Source organism: Sturnus vulgaris, chromosome 3, assembly GCF_052056855.1.
Source record: "Sturnus vulgaris isolate bStuVul1 chromosome 3, bStuVul1.hap1, whole genome shotgun sequence".
Taxonomy (NCBI): Eukaryota; Metazoa; Chordata; class Aves; order Passeriformes; family Sturnidae; genus Sturnus; species Sturnus vulgaris.
In genome coordinates, this window is record NC_142245.1 from 52808 (window position 1) to 67742 (window position 14935).

General features: G+C 37.0%; 1 protein-coding gene across 4 annotated transcripts in view; it reads left to right on the forward strand.

The window, feature by feature from the left end:
- KIF16B (kinesin family member 16B) overlaps positions 1 to 14935 on the forward strand; it is a 126216-nt gene that overhangs the window by 41414 nt on the left and 69867 nt on the right. For 2 of the 4 annotated variants that reach the window (XM_088160721.1, XM_088160722.1), the window contains exons 12-17: positions 4377 to 4496; positions 5040 to 5091; positions 6305 to 6442; positions 9507 to 9590; positions 10691 to 10773; positions 10955 to 11043. In XM_088160721.1, coding sequence (XP_088016847.1) covers positions 4377 to 4496; positions 5040 to 5091; positions 6305 to 6442; positions 9507 to 9590; positions 10691 to 10773; positions 10955 to 11043 — 566 coding nt within the window. The remainder of the gene's footprint in view (positions 1 to 4376; positions 4497 to 5039; positions 5092 to 6304; positions 6443 to 9506; positions 9591 to 10690; positions 10774 to 10954; positions 11044 to 14935) is intronic. The other 2 variants (XM_088160723.1, XM_014895163.2) reach the window with 1 other exon arrangement.

Below are 14935 nucleotides of genomic sequence, written 5' to 3' on the forward strand. Positions count from 1 at the left end.
CTTCCGTATTCCTGTGATGGTTAATATATAAATTTCTGACTTCGGTGAGAGGAGTTTGGGATTTTCACTCATGCTGATTATGGCATGACCAGCTGAGGCTGCTTCACCCTATTTCCTATCTCTGTTTGCATAGTCACTTTAATGCCATATATCTGCTGGGTTTGGAAATCAACTTTTTCAGGAGCATTTGAATTCAGAGCACTGTGGAATATTTTTTTCTCCAGCTATTAAACATTTGTTTCCAGCGATTTAAAGGAAATGAAAAGTGTATTGAATACATAACCAGAGGAAAACCAATTAAGAATTAAGAACTTCACTTGTGTGTTACTTACATCTATACATTTTATAGAGGACTGAATGTTAGTGCTGGGCCATTGAATATAGTCAGACATTTTTGTGAACTTGAGAATATAATATCATATTTTCAATAAAATCAAATGCACCCAAAGTACCTGTTAGCATAAGAATTTTGTCATACATAGCCTGGTTAAATATTAATGCCAAGACTTTGCCATTGCATGTTTTTGCACATAATTTTAAAAAATTGATATCATGCAAATTTTTTTCATCATTTAAATGTAGAAATCTGAACATCATGCTGGCCAAGTAAATTGTCATGTTTAACTGGAAGTGTCTGTACAGTGTATTCTCTGGACTATGTGCCACCAGCTATCTGTTCAATATTTAAACAAAGGAATTGCATTTTTGCATTGGAAAGTGTGACAAAAATTCAACTCCCCTGAGAGGTTCTGTTCACTGCAGTGCGCTAATTACATATGCTCTTTAGTATGTGCTGGGACAGTAGCAGCATAATGTTTTCCTCTACTATTAGATTGGTAAAGGAATGTTAGAAATGCCTTTTGGACCTCCTTTTTTTAAAAATTTAATTTAATATCTTGTTGGCCAAAAAAAGTAAAGCTTTGTGCTTCAATTCTATAAAAGTAGTGTGTGCATTTAAAGAGATCCATTTAAAGACATGCTGTGTGTGACAGCAGTGGTCTTTATAATGGATAGTTGTATATGATGATGGTGAACTTTTCAGCTCAAGTCTACTTGATAGATTTGTTCTTTAGCTACTAGATCATGTATCTGTTTAGAAGTGCCATTGTATCAGTTAATACAGTATAATTAATACATCAGTACAGAAGAAATGAGTTTTCACAAAAAATTTTATATCTCTCTATATAAGTGTAAATGAATTTACTGTATCAGGATATTTCTGATAGCTGAGTCAGAGCTGAATTCAAAGAGAAGAGAATTTAAATATACAATATAATCCCTTTATTTTAACTTTGACTTAGAATACAAAAAAACACATCTTTGTCTCAGAAATACTTAGTTTCTATTCTTCAAATGAGTCCATTTTATCTAGCAGCTCCCAAAGAAGAAAACCTTTTTCTTCTCCTAGCACAGTAGCCACTTGTACCAACCAAAGTGCTTCTTTGTGGATAATACTTGGCTTGCTTGATTTTCCACAACTTGTGAACGCATCTTAAATTCTGAGGAGTATGTATACACTTTTCTGTTGAAGGATAATTCAAGCTAAGAAGCATGTGGGTACATTCAGCTTTCTTCAACTGCATCTCGAGATTTTCATAAATTTTCTGAATTAGTAATTTTTGATAGAGACAGTGACCTTTCATACTCTTGTAATTTGAGTTATGGATTCACCACTTTAAATTATGTGACACAAATGGAAGTGAATCAAATAGTAGATTCAATCTCGTAATTTCTCTGCCTTGTAATAGCTTACAGACCTTCAATTTATTTCAAAAGAGGTCTGTCCCTCTTCAGAAACATTCTTCCTATGCAGTCAAGGATGAAAGAGGGGCAGTTTGACTACTTCTTTTGGGCCTTTTCCTTTTCCTTCTCTCACTGTTAGAGAACAAAGTAATAAAGATTTATTGTTAGTGATTTTTCTGTGATTTCATTTTGGGGCAAAAGTTTGGTTTTTGGAGGCATCCTTGAAGAAGCTTTTGAATTTGGAATTTAAGCCAAGCGATTAAATTTCAGGAGTTACTGCAGGTATTTGATTAAAATTCAGGTTATTTTAGTAAATTGTATCTGAAGAGAGAAGCTTTTTTACAACCTGTATTAAACTAAAAAATATTATAGTTAATCACAGCTACTGTCTGCTGCATTTCTTATAAAATTTCAATTAACAGGATGCATTCTATGTGTGAATGGTAGTCGTTTACAAAATAAAACTCTAGAAACTCAATTAATTTATGTTCTTTCATTTTAGATCTGAATAAAAACGCAATCCATCTGTTTTAAATTACAGTTATACATGATTAATTTCCTATTATAGTAAGAATGTATTGAATATTGAAAGACTGGAAAATAAAAAATGATACTGTTTCTTTATTCTTTATTTATGAGCCATTTTTCTCACTCAGTGATAACATTTTTATCTCCTGAGATGTTTATTTTTTCCCTGTCAGGGATATTGGCACATGCTTTGTTGTGCAAAATTTCCTCCAAAAATTTGTGGAAAAAATATTCAGCTTTTAATATTTTATCAGTTTCATTGGGCCAAAGGTGCTAGCAGTAACCAGTCACCAGTCCTTGGGATCTTGTCTTCATGCTTGTTATGTGGGAACCTTACAAATTATGTATAACAGTGGATGCTATTCAGTAAATATCTATTATGTGATAGGTATTTTTGACTGAAATTGCTTTTTCAATTGAAACAATTAAGCTGTATTTTTTAGGTTTATGATGTGACTCTTTTATAATACAAAGAAATACCTGGGTGCATTGTGAACGTCTGAGCTGCACATGAATCACAGCTTACTTTTTCTTTCTGAATGCTGGAGAACCTTTTAATTCATCCATGACCAGAGTAACATTTTCCAGTTTTGTTTTGTTTCTTATATGTTGTGTGTCATCTCATCTTGCACAGATGTAGCCATACTTAGAATTTTTAGACAGTATCAATTTTGACAACATTTTTTTTTTTCTGCAGGGAAATGAGATTTTACATCTGCTTTCTTCTTTAGACTTGCAAGTATAGGGGGGCAGTAGAGCAGAAAGTTCTGCAGAATTGATGGATGTGGACATTCTGTGCCTGGTGGGCCAGAAACCTTGGGAGCATCGATGAGAAATATGAAGGATGAAAGCAAAAGGGATGATGTGCATCATCTAAAAGAAATCATGCAAGATTGCAGGTGCACGGATGTGGTTATGTAATGTGGTTATTGCCTAGGCAGTAGAGAATTTTAACCAAAGCTGTAAGACTGTATAAACTGAGCTATGTAATCAATAAATTGACTTCAGCATCAGCATCTTGTGGAGTCCCTTCTCTCAATTGCCGACATTCAAGTTGCTATACTTGGGAAAATACATATAGCAATCTCTGTGTGGTTTTTTCTTACAAACAGTAAGTTTTGGATCTGGAGGAGGCATTTGATGACTTGGAAAAGGAGCAGTCACACAGCTGTCAGAAAACTTATTTTCCATTTTTATTAGCACCAGGAGAAAAGTGTGCTCCTTGTAATACACAGGAATTCTTGCTGACATTGCCTTTGTTTCATGGATTGCCAGGGCTTAGCTCTTTTATATAGAAAAGCACATATGTCTTGAAAGACTGTGTGTGTGCACATTTGCAATCTCTGCTGTTATCTTTCAGGACTAGGTCTGTTTCAACTTGAAACTTGAACTTGTAAAATACTAAAACTTATTTCAAAGCTATAATTATTTTTTTATTTATTGCATAGACTGTTGCATGTTACACCACATATTACTTTATCCAAGGTTGAAATCTCCCACTTGAAGTCCTGCTGAATGATGCTTCAACCTATGGATGGCTGTACAATGTGGCCCAAAGGAATTTTGAAGAATTTAAATTATATGCTGTGAATAGTTCTTAACTTTTATTTACTACTGGCGGTGCTTCTCTTCCATTGCATGGTATTTCAACTGCTTAGGTTTACTGAATTGTCAGGAGTCTGAGGTTTTTATTATGCAAGGTTCACCTTATTTAGAGGACTGCTGAAAAGTTTTCAGTTTTCTGTTCTTTAGCTGTACTGAATGCTGAGGAGTTTGAAATTCTCCTTACCGTTGTGAAAGGTGGCACATAGCTTGCTTTTAGACAACGTTTCTTTGTTACATTCTTGATTGATGTTCCTTCTCTGGTATGATGCAGTCGTTTGTCTGGTTTCATTCCAGTAACACCTTCACAGATTTCCTCAACAGCAAGCCTGGAATGCTTAACAAAAGTAAAGCCACATTTAAAATGTAAAATCAAAAAATTCTAAAAAACTGCTCTTTCTTTCGTGTGATATTACAGAGAAGTTACATTAAATGTGGTTTAGAAAGAGAAGAAAGAGAGGTATTTCTTGAACATCTTAATAATAGACTTTTGTCCTTTATAGGAACAAACTTTGGCTCTGAGGAAAGAAGGGATAGGTGTTGTGTTAGATTCTGAACTGCCTCATCTCATTGGCATCGATGATGATCTTCTCAGTACTGGTATCATCTTGTACCACTTGAAGGTAAATGCACATCTGTGTTTCCATAGCCTTTATATGCCTTGTGATTTTTTTCACTAGAAAAATTATAGTATTGATTTGCTATCTATATGTAGTGCTCATTACATTACTATAGCAAGAAAAGCTCTTTATGCTTCTCTGCTGTAGTAAGAAAAGCTCTTAAGAGGCTGGAAATTACGAAATTAAAATACCTATTTGGGTTTATCCTGAGAGTCAACTGGTTAACCAGATACAGGTTTTTCATGTTTCTATCTCTGTGTATTGGTTTGTTAATCATGTAATTATAAAGCTTGACCTTAAAATCTAAATCTAGATTGTCTCAAAACTACAAAGGTAGTTCTGCACTGGGCAATTTGCTTACAGTATTGTAAGATAAGGACTGTAAAAGCATTTAAATATGCTACATGATTCCTTTTTTTCATGTTTAAATGTTTAAATATATATTTCATTCAGGTTACCCTGAGAAAGTGGAAGGATAAATTCTATTCTTGTGGGGGAGATAAGGAGATTCCAACTGTAAATAATGTATGTTTCTTTCTTAATTAGGAGGGCCAAACATACGTTGGCCGAGAAGATGCTATAACAGAACAGGATATTGGTATGGAATTTGGCATTTTTGTATTCTTTCTTCTTCCAGTGTCCTAATATATGAACTAAACTTCCTATGATTTTTCCCTCTTTCAGTTAGTTGTTCTGTGTTTTGGGTATTGTAATTTTTAGAAAATCTGAAAGCTGAATTGCATGGGATTTGCTTCAAAGAGCACGACTTCTAGCATAGCTTGTGGGCTTTAAGTATATTCATATATTTGTTACTAATTTATTTCTTACTTCTCTTGAAACAGCATCCTGTAAAAATACTGTTCTTTTTCTTATAGCACCTGTCACAATTACTGCAAAATCATTTTTTTAACCTTCGTAGAATGACAGCATTTTTATACTATTATATGTAAGGTAGTCCTGGAACTTCAAATTTGAGTTTAAAATAATTCTACAAATTGGTAAAAATCTACTGGTTTTCCTCTTGATTTCTTACCAATGCAACTAACTGCCAGATCTGGACTGTCCTATCACATAAGCGTTGCCTAAGTTCCTGGAAGGCAGTTTCATTAAGTAAACCGCATCCTTTAATTCTTGGATGAGAATCAGAGAGTCACACAGCTTAGTTTGGTATATTTTCATGGGTCAAAAGTTGCTTGGATTTAAATTACTCCAATAAATTCCATGAAACTACCAAACTTGGGATGCCTTGTGTTATTGAACAAAGCACATAATCACACATTATTTGAAGAAAAAATGGAAAGAAGCATAACTGATTGATAAAAGCCCTGAATGTCATAGAATATAAGAACTTTACTTCAGCCATCCTTTTGTCTACAATGCCATCTTATATCCTGTCTTTTCAGATTTAAGTATGATTGCCTTAAGGTCTTCAAGTTTTCATTATTTCCTCATGAAACTGGTCTAAGAATCTCTTTCTACAAATATATGTGAATTGTACTTTTCTGGTTTTTATTGGAAAGAAAGGAGCATTTGCTTACCAGGCATCAAAGCGCAGGAACAAACAGCATCACACAAAAAAAAACAAAACAAAAAACAACCCAACCCAGCACACTTCTCTCCCCTAGAATAAAGCAATAAGTATTTAAGGCATACAGGATGTGATAAAGGAAGGAAGAAAACATTGTCTAGAATAGAACAAAAATATTCTCTCTGATATGTAGTGCAATGTGTTCTTAGTAAATTATTATTAACATGTTAATCTTACTAGTTGTGAGGAGTCTAATTATGTTCTCTTATTTCTTTGTGTCTAGTTCTCCATGGCCTTGATCTGGAAAGTGAGCATTGCATCTTTGAAAATCTCAATGGTACTGTGAACCTCATCCCACTGAACGGAGCACAGTGTTCTGTGAATGGTATTCAGATTACAGAACCCACACATCTCAATCAAGGTATTACCTAGCCTAATGTCATTTTTCAGGCAGCCTATTTGCTTCTTTCTGGCAGAACACTGAAAAAAATCTGCACATATATAAAGGGATTATTGTTTAATTAGTTTTAATGTAATGTCTTCTCAACTACAAAACCACCAGGAAAAGCCCATGGTGTTTTTGTTGTCAAAGAATTGCCATGTGGTGAAAATAGAATTCTTTATTAATTTCAACCACTTCTGTCTTGGTTTGAAAGCCAGGTGTCTGCCAGGCGAGGCAGGAACCTCCCTTGGAATGGAGGATATGACCGCTTTCCCTCTGAATTATCGTAACTCTGAAATTAAGGGACTTTCAGGCACAGATATGGGACAAGGAATAACAGGTGCTTGCTGGAATGTGTATGTATAACACGGCAAACAAACAGCAATGCTAACAACACAAACAAGAAGAGAAATCCCAATGAAGTCTCTTCCCACCCTTGAAGGCGATTTCCCCTCGGTGCAGTTCCGGGCACAGCCGGCAGGGGGCGCTGTGGCGCGGGCTCGGCCGCCTCTCCCTCACGGAAATGGCGGGCGGGCTGAGCAGCGAGAATGCGCTGCAGCAGGAACCTGGGAGCGGCGGCTGGCACTGCGGGGTGGGCTCACCTGGGGGAGCAAGCGAGAGGCAGCAGAAACTCCACAGCTGTAGCAGGGGCCGCGGAGTGTCCTGGCAGGCAGGGAGTGTGGGTTAGAGTGTAGTGAAGAAGCCCAAAGCAGCAGCAGAAAGCAGCGGATGTGGGCATTGGCAGTCAGTCTCCTCTGCCGCACACAGCCAGAAAGATGCACGTTCTCGGGAGGGGGTCGAGGTCCCGGTCTTTTCCCCTGAGGCACCCAAACAGATGGCAAGGATCCTTTTCAAGTGAGGCAGGGTGCCTATAAGGTCCTAGTTCAATGGCTGCTCTCAGGAGTCACCCACGGCAAGAGAAACCGGGCAGGGCTGGTCTCCGGCGGGGACGATGGATTTGTCCTCTTCCCCATCGCCCCCAAGCAGCAGCTTGACTGTTTTCCTCTGAAGCCGAGAGACCTAGGAGCTGCACCCAGCCCCCTTTTCCCCAGCCAAATTCTTTGGTATCTGTGTTCTGCTGAGAGAAACCCTCAGACAAGAGAAGTGCAGCCAGTGCCCTCCTCCCCTGAGCTTGGCAACCTCTTTTGTCTCTCCTAAATACTGGTCGTTATATTTTCTTAGCAACAAAATGGGAGAGAATTCTTTAAGAGAAAGAAACAAAAGGAAAAATCCTAAACCCCAACAACTTCATAATCTTGGTTATGATTTGATAGTTACCCTTTGATTCTGTTCGTTTTTACACAAAGTGAACTCCATGCCAAATTGCTGTAATGCTGAGAAAAAGAATATAGATCTCTACAGGACTAAAACAATGTCAAAGACATCCCTGCCCCTCTTCCCAAGTCTCAGGTTGGTCCTAACTACCAAATTCTCTTGTACAGCAGGAGATTGAGCTGGAGTATCTGTTTGCTGCAGCTTTAGGAAATGACAAAAACGAGGACGCTAACCCTTAGGAGGTTTAGAGAATTACAATTTTAATGTAAAAGCTTTAAAATCTTTAATGGAAATTAAAAAGCATCCAGGAACAAAGTTACTTTGTTTTGGTCTGGAAAGGACTGACTGAGAAGTGAGCTGCTGAGTGCTGCAGGAGAGCTTCCCCATGTTTAATCTTCCAGGAGCACCCAGAATATCTTTCCATTTAGCAAGGAGCTGAAAAAGACCTGTTCAGGAGTGAGGCTCTGACACAGCTCCGCTGCTGAAAAACAATCTCGCATTACTTCCCTGAAAAGCTTTCAGAGTAAGCTTAGGCTAACAAAAGAAGAGTTAAACAAGGAGAGTCTTGCATCCTTTCTAAGCTCTAACAAATGCTTCTATAAAGGCTGCTTGCAGAAAGCAAGGAGTTTTGGTGTAGAGGGATGATATTGACTCTTTTTCTATTTTTTTGGATTGCCTATTCATGCGAAATGAGAGGCATATGTGGAAAAAAAGCCCAGCACCCTTGGCCTTAGGTTTGAGTAAATCTAATGCATAAATTCTTATCAACAGAAACATTGATAGCAAACAGTAATAGCAAATAACATTATAAACAATAAAAATTGAGTTGTAATGAACCATCTTATCTTGCTGCATTTTATAGGCAGAAAATGTTCAGTGTGCCTCAGAAGAAAGGAGGAGTTTGGATGTTATTTCCCTCTTTCAGATGCATATTACAACTTGATTTTTGTACTGTTAAAAGTGGAAACATGACTTTTTTTCCCTCAGGAATTTCTTCAGACAAAAATTTGCAACTCAAAGGAGAAAGGGTTGCTATGTTTTAAAAAAACACCTGCCTAAGCTGACCTTTTGTGTGTGTAAGGAGACTGAGAAGAAGGTGGCAACCGTGACATTAGGTGTGCAAAACTGATGAAATCACTGGTTTAAAGACTCGTGTGCAATCCATTTATCCCAGCTATGTTAGCATTTAGTCTCACAGCATGAATTGCCAGGGTCTTTAAATACCCACTTTTAGGTAACACTGATTATAACTGCTGATACATTAAATGTTTCCGTTCATCATTAAGAACTGTTCATTTGAAAATGTGTTAAATTTTTAGACCATCATGGAGTTTAAAAATAATAAGAGGCATGGTAATTAATTGCTGTTTCCTTCTATGGATTTCTTCGATCATTTGTGAATTCTGGCTAATGTGGTGTTTTTGTAAATATAACTGAACTAACATTATTTTTTTAGTTGTAAGAACATATGCTAGGATTTCTGAAGGTAACTGAGTTAATATTCACAATTACAGTTTGTCATTTGCCTTAAATATATTCTCACCTTAGAACAAGTTTTCAGGGTTTTGGGCCAAACTGTCAACCCTTCTGTACTTGAAAGAGAAACCTAGGAGTTATTCAAATGACCCGTCATTTAGGACTGACTCTCATGTGCTTCCTGTTAAGTCTTTCTCTCCTGTCTTCCTTGAAATTTATCAAGTTAGGGACATATATCTGTAACTATTAATTCTGAAAATTTAATTAATTTATTTATGTTGTTTCCACTTAGTGAAGTGGTCAAGAATGTTCGCAATTAATTATTTTTATCTGCACTTGAAAGTAACTGAAGGAATTTCATACAGATTTATGAAAGGTAGGTTTTTGGAGATGTGACTGAGGTGAACTGCAGATATGATCCAAAAACGAGGCGTTGTGTAGAAAGCAAGAAGTGATTTTAGTGCTTTTTCCCATTTATTTGCTAAGACTGGATTACCTAATTTGAATTAATTAAGCTGATTTTAAGAGAAGCATTCCTTGCTAAGGACATCATGTCATTATCAGATGGTAAGAATTTGTAGTGATGAGTACAGTTTTTTCATACTATGAGTGTAATGGAGTCCTTTTTCTTTTTAAAAATGCTTTGTACCAGCTGACAGATAAATGCTTGATTCTGAGGTGGTGAATTTAGAAGACTTCCATGTTATGACAGTAGTGAGACATCACTGACAATATACTTCTTAGTAGGGAAGTATTAATCTTGGTACCACTGTGTATTAAAATATGATGAGAATTGCTCAGAATCTCTTTATTTGTGACCTATGCCTTAACTGATTAAATACAGTAATAGATGTGCATTGAGCAATATGAAATATTCAAGGTTCTTCCATCAGAAAGTCGCTGTTGGGTATTAAAGTCTAATAATGCTGTTTTGAATAACAATAAACTTCAGTGTTCCACATGGAGAAGAAAAATGTTATAGCACAAGTAATGGAAATCTGGAGCTTTTAGTGTAGTTGGATTCAAACCTGACCAGTGATCAGTAGCAGATGGACAAGTTTGTTCTTGGTCACGTTTATGGATGTTCCTGTTAAATCTGCATCTGCTGGTGGCCTCCAAAATATCACTATTGAAGAGTATATAGATAAAACTGGGGCAGCTGCTTCCTCTCCCTATGTTTATTCTTTAACTGAACTCCATGAACATGATTGGCCGTGAGTCAGTCATTCATGCAGTGTGTGAACATGTGCAGGTTTCATTTTTGTTTACATTTTGTTTAAGTAGGAAAAGGAAGGAATACACTGTATGCATCAGTTAAGGTAGCTGTGACTATGCATGGTTATAGACTTGTCAAAATGCATTTTCATTCTGTTCATGCTTAATGGAAGTCTTTGCTTACGTGTTGTGTGTCTGAAAAATTACATGGACTTTCAGCTCAGAATGTTGTCAGTTAGTGGTGTGTGTTTTTCTCATCAGGTGCTGTTATATTACTTGGAAGAACCAACATGTTTCGCTTTAACCACCCTAAAGAAGCTGCTAAGCTAAGAGAGAAAAGAAAGGTGAGACTAAATCAGTGTTGGGTAAATGTAAACCTTTTCACAATTTTATTTCTAATATGACATGCCTTGATTGTTGTACGATGCCTTTTTTCATTTGCTTCATGTACTTTAGTTAATATTTCATCAAAATAAGAGTTTGTAGAAGCTTGTCTAACACTTTTATTTTATGGTCTGTTGTTAGAGTGGACTGCTATCTTCCTTCAGTTTGTCTATGACTGATCTTTCTAAATCTTGTGAGAATCTGTCAGCAGTTATGCTTTATAATCCGGGGTGAGTATATTCTAAAATACAGTTGTTATAATTCCAATCATTCTTCATTTTAGCTGTTTGAAATGTTCCAGAAGCATTATGACTAAAGCAGTTCACAAAATAATGGAATGGCAAATTTTATGTTTGTATTTTTTTCAGAATTACAAGTTAACTATTTTTCCTGAGAAAAATGCATTTTGAACTGAAAATTAAGATTTCTTGAGTTCATATAATATCAATACAAGCATAAAATGGCTGAGAAATTAATGTCTTGTGTTCCCTGCCAGTACCTCTGAGTAAGTGGCCAAATTAAAATATGGTAAAGTTTTATTATGCAGTTACAATGACATAGAATGCTTATGGTAGAGAAGCTGTTTTTAGTGATTTTTCCACTGTTCCTAAAGGAACTTACAGAGAACTGATGGTGTTTTATTCTAATTTTTTTTTCCATTGCAAGGGCCTGTGTTTTGAGTATGAGATGAGGCAATTTAAGCACCTATGTGCTTTTGAAAAATTGGCTGTAAACTGAATTATATCCTTGGATAGTGGAGCTTTATTCCCAAGTTTTACTTGGGAATCTCTCTTTATCCTTTAGAATTTAGGAAGATTGGACAGGTGGTAATAATAACTTCTAGTTAAACAGTGTCTGAAATACAGGGAGTGGGTTTAATAACACTGCTTCAGATGTGGATATTACTCTTTTGCCACTGAGCTACTTACAGAGATCTCATGATGGTGAACTGGTTGCTAATAAATTGCATTCTGTTTTCAGATAGGGATAATAAAGAAGGTAAAAAAAAACACAGTCTAAGTATTCTTTTCTATTTCTTCAGCTTTTCAAATAATTGAATCTAAAAATTTTCAGTGACAGTTGCTAATATTATGTTTTCTGTGAGTTGGGGAAAATTCCCGGCTATTGTTACCTCTGGTTATTGGTGAGCTGTCCTGGGCTTTTCCCTGACTGATGATGTTATTGTGCTATAATATTGTTATGAATATTTACATTATACTGGATAGTACTGACCTTAACTCTGCAGTCGGTATAGAGGACAGATTGTTTCAGCATTGCCTCACTAATCTCTCAGATTTACAGCAAAATATAATGGCATGAACAAGGCCCAGTTGGAGGTGTGCTTTAAAATGATTTCCCAGCTGAAGCAGTCTAATTGTCTTCAGATAATGCCAAATCCCTGTCTTACAGAAAGGATTTTTCCTGTAAAACTTACTTAATAAAAAAATTTTAAAAAGAGAGGGAGAGTCTGCAGAGTTACTTGATTGTCTCTAATGGAGTAGATTGCAAGTTCTTCTTATTTTTTTTCCTTATCAGTTTGCATCTTGCCTTGCTTTCCTGGAGATCAAACAGTATAGATAATATTAGATTGTGAATGTATGCGGCAATTTTTCAAAACGCTGCCATTTTTCCCATTTAACACTTCTTGTGAATTTTCCTTTCTTGGGTATGATTGTGAGAGTACTCTTGCTCTTGAAATTGAGAATGAGATTAGGTGAAATATTCATAAAATTCCTGAACCCTTTATGCCTGGGTTTTATTAAACTAAAAACTATAAGCAGAGGGTTGATTCTTGATATTCTCCCACTAGTCTGTATTCACTTAATAAATATGAACTGTCCTGGAGGAATAGATATTTTTTCCTGCTTAATTTGTGAACGCAAGAAAGGATTTTGCTTAAGGCTTGCATAAGAAAGTCCTGGTCACTCGTTTGTGAGCAATAAAACCTATCTGAAGTTGTTGTGCACTTGCTGTAATGTGCATTTGTTTTTCTGAATGAGGAAGCTTCTGAATCATAGAATCGTTTGAGTTGGAAGGTGTCGCAGTAGAAACAGAGACACCTGTTTCTTTGTGCACCATGCTGAATCTTTATTGCACACAGCTCATGTTTATATGGTAAGGGGTAGTGCACATGTCCATCAAAACATTCTTCTCTAACGATGTTTACATACTTGTCTCCTGGGTAAAGAACAATTTCTCATGGGTAAGAGTCTTTCTTCTCACAGGTGCAATCTGTTCCCACAGGAATAGACTGATATGCAAGCTGATTCTCACTGTTACAATTCCTTTCTCATGGGAATTTATCAGGCTAGCTGTTAGCTATACTTAGCCAGAGTAACAAGAACCATGATTTTGTAAGGCCTTTCTTTTGTAAGGTTTTGCCTAAATGTGATAGGAAGGGATCTTTAAAGGTCACCTAATTACAACCTCCCCTGCCATGAGCAGGAACATCCTCACTAGACCAGATTGCTCAGAGCCCCATCCAGCCTGACCTTGAATGTTTCCAGGCACAGGGCATCCACCACCTCTCTGGGTAATTTTAATTTGTGCCACCTTCATTGTAAAACACATCTTTAAATTTATTCTGAATCTGCCTTCTTTCAGTGTAAAACCTTTACCCTTTGTCCTGTTGCAGCAGCTCTGCTGTGAAATCTGTCCCCATCCCCATTCAAGTACTGAAAGGGTGAAGGTAGCTCTCCCTGGAGCCTTCTCTTCTCCAGGGTGAGCAATCCTAGTTCCCAGCCTGTCTGCATAGAAGAGGTGCCCAGGCCTTTGAGCATCTCTGTGGCCCTTGACTGGACTGGACTTGAACAGTTCCATGTCCTTGATGTGCTGGGACCCCAGAGCTGGGCACAGCACTTCAGGTGAGGTCTCACCTGAGCAGAGCCTTGGGACAGAATCATCTCCCTGGATTGCTACCCGTGCTGCTTTGGATGCAGCCCTGGACACATTTCATATAAGTGGGACCATACCTAAGAATTTACATGGTTCATGCTGTGTGGAGGTGTGTTGTCCTAATAGATCAGTGATTTAAAAAAAATAAACATCTGCATGTCCCCTTCCCCCCCAAAAAAACCAAACCCATCAAAAATACCCCAACCCTGCAAAAAACTCCAAACCTCAAATGTTACTGTTCTGTCTGCTTTTATGCTGCTGCAAAGGCAGGTAGAAGAAAGCACCTTCCGTAATTGATACATCTTTATGGACAGCAGTTCGGCAACAGCAGCTTTTCAGCTTAGGCTGGAGTACCTTGACAATTTTAAAATTATTCATGTTGATGCTAATGCTGTTTTTTAACATCCCCTCTTGAAACAGCACAGGAATTTTTCTGATTGTGTGGTGAGGTTGTCACAAAGAGATAATTGTTCAGAAGGCATTAATTTAAGGGTAATGGGGCTGGGATAAATGCAAGTTAAATACATTTTGAATAAAGCAGACTCCAAACTATCTATTTCCAGCTAAGAATACTGCCAAGCAAGTGCTGTGCTACAGTGGTTATTCTTCTTAGTGGTGACTGTGTTCAGCCTGGTTGAAACATTCAATAAATCATATCTCTGATTATCAAAGGCAGGGTAATTTTACCTAAGAAGTGAGGTGGAGCATCTTGCATTCCGGAAAAGTGCAGAATGGAAAAGAATATCCTACATGAAATCTAGTTTGTTGGGGATTGGTTATTTGTTTGTTTTATCAGGAGCAATGCTATGACCCTTTCCTGCAATAGATGGGAGTATCACTTTCTCTCAACATGGTGTTATACTGCTGACCACCAGTGCAGTCCAAGATTCAGTAGCTGGCCCTCTGGGGGTTTTTCTATGCAGTTTTTGTGGCTGACTAGCATTCTGCCTGTTGTTAATTTAACCTTTTCTTCCAGTTTCAGTATTAATAACCTAAAGAGGTAGCTAAATTTGCAATTTTTGTAGGTTGCAATAAAGATTCTAGTAAGATTCAGCATCTTTATCAATTAATGGCAGAAGAGCCTGTAAGGTATTACCTTCAGTTGTGAAACCAACATGATGGATCTTGCTTACTGTATCTTTTCCATGTGAAAACCAGCATTGTCCTTAATAGTGTTTTCAGATGGATGGTCTTTTCTTGTGTGTGCCTTTTTGTCTGTTGATTTCC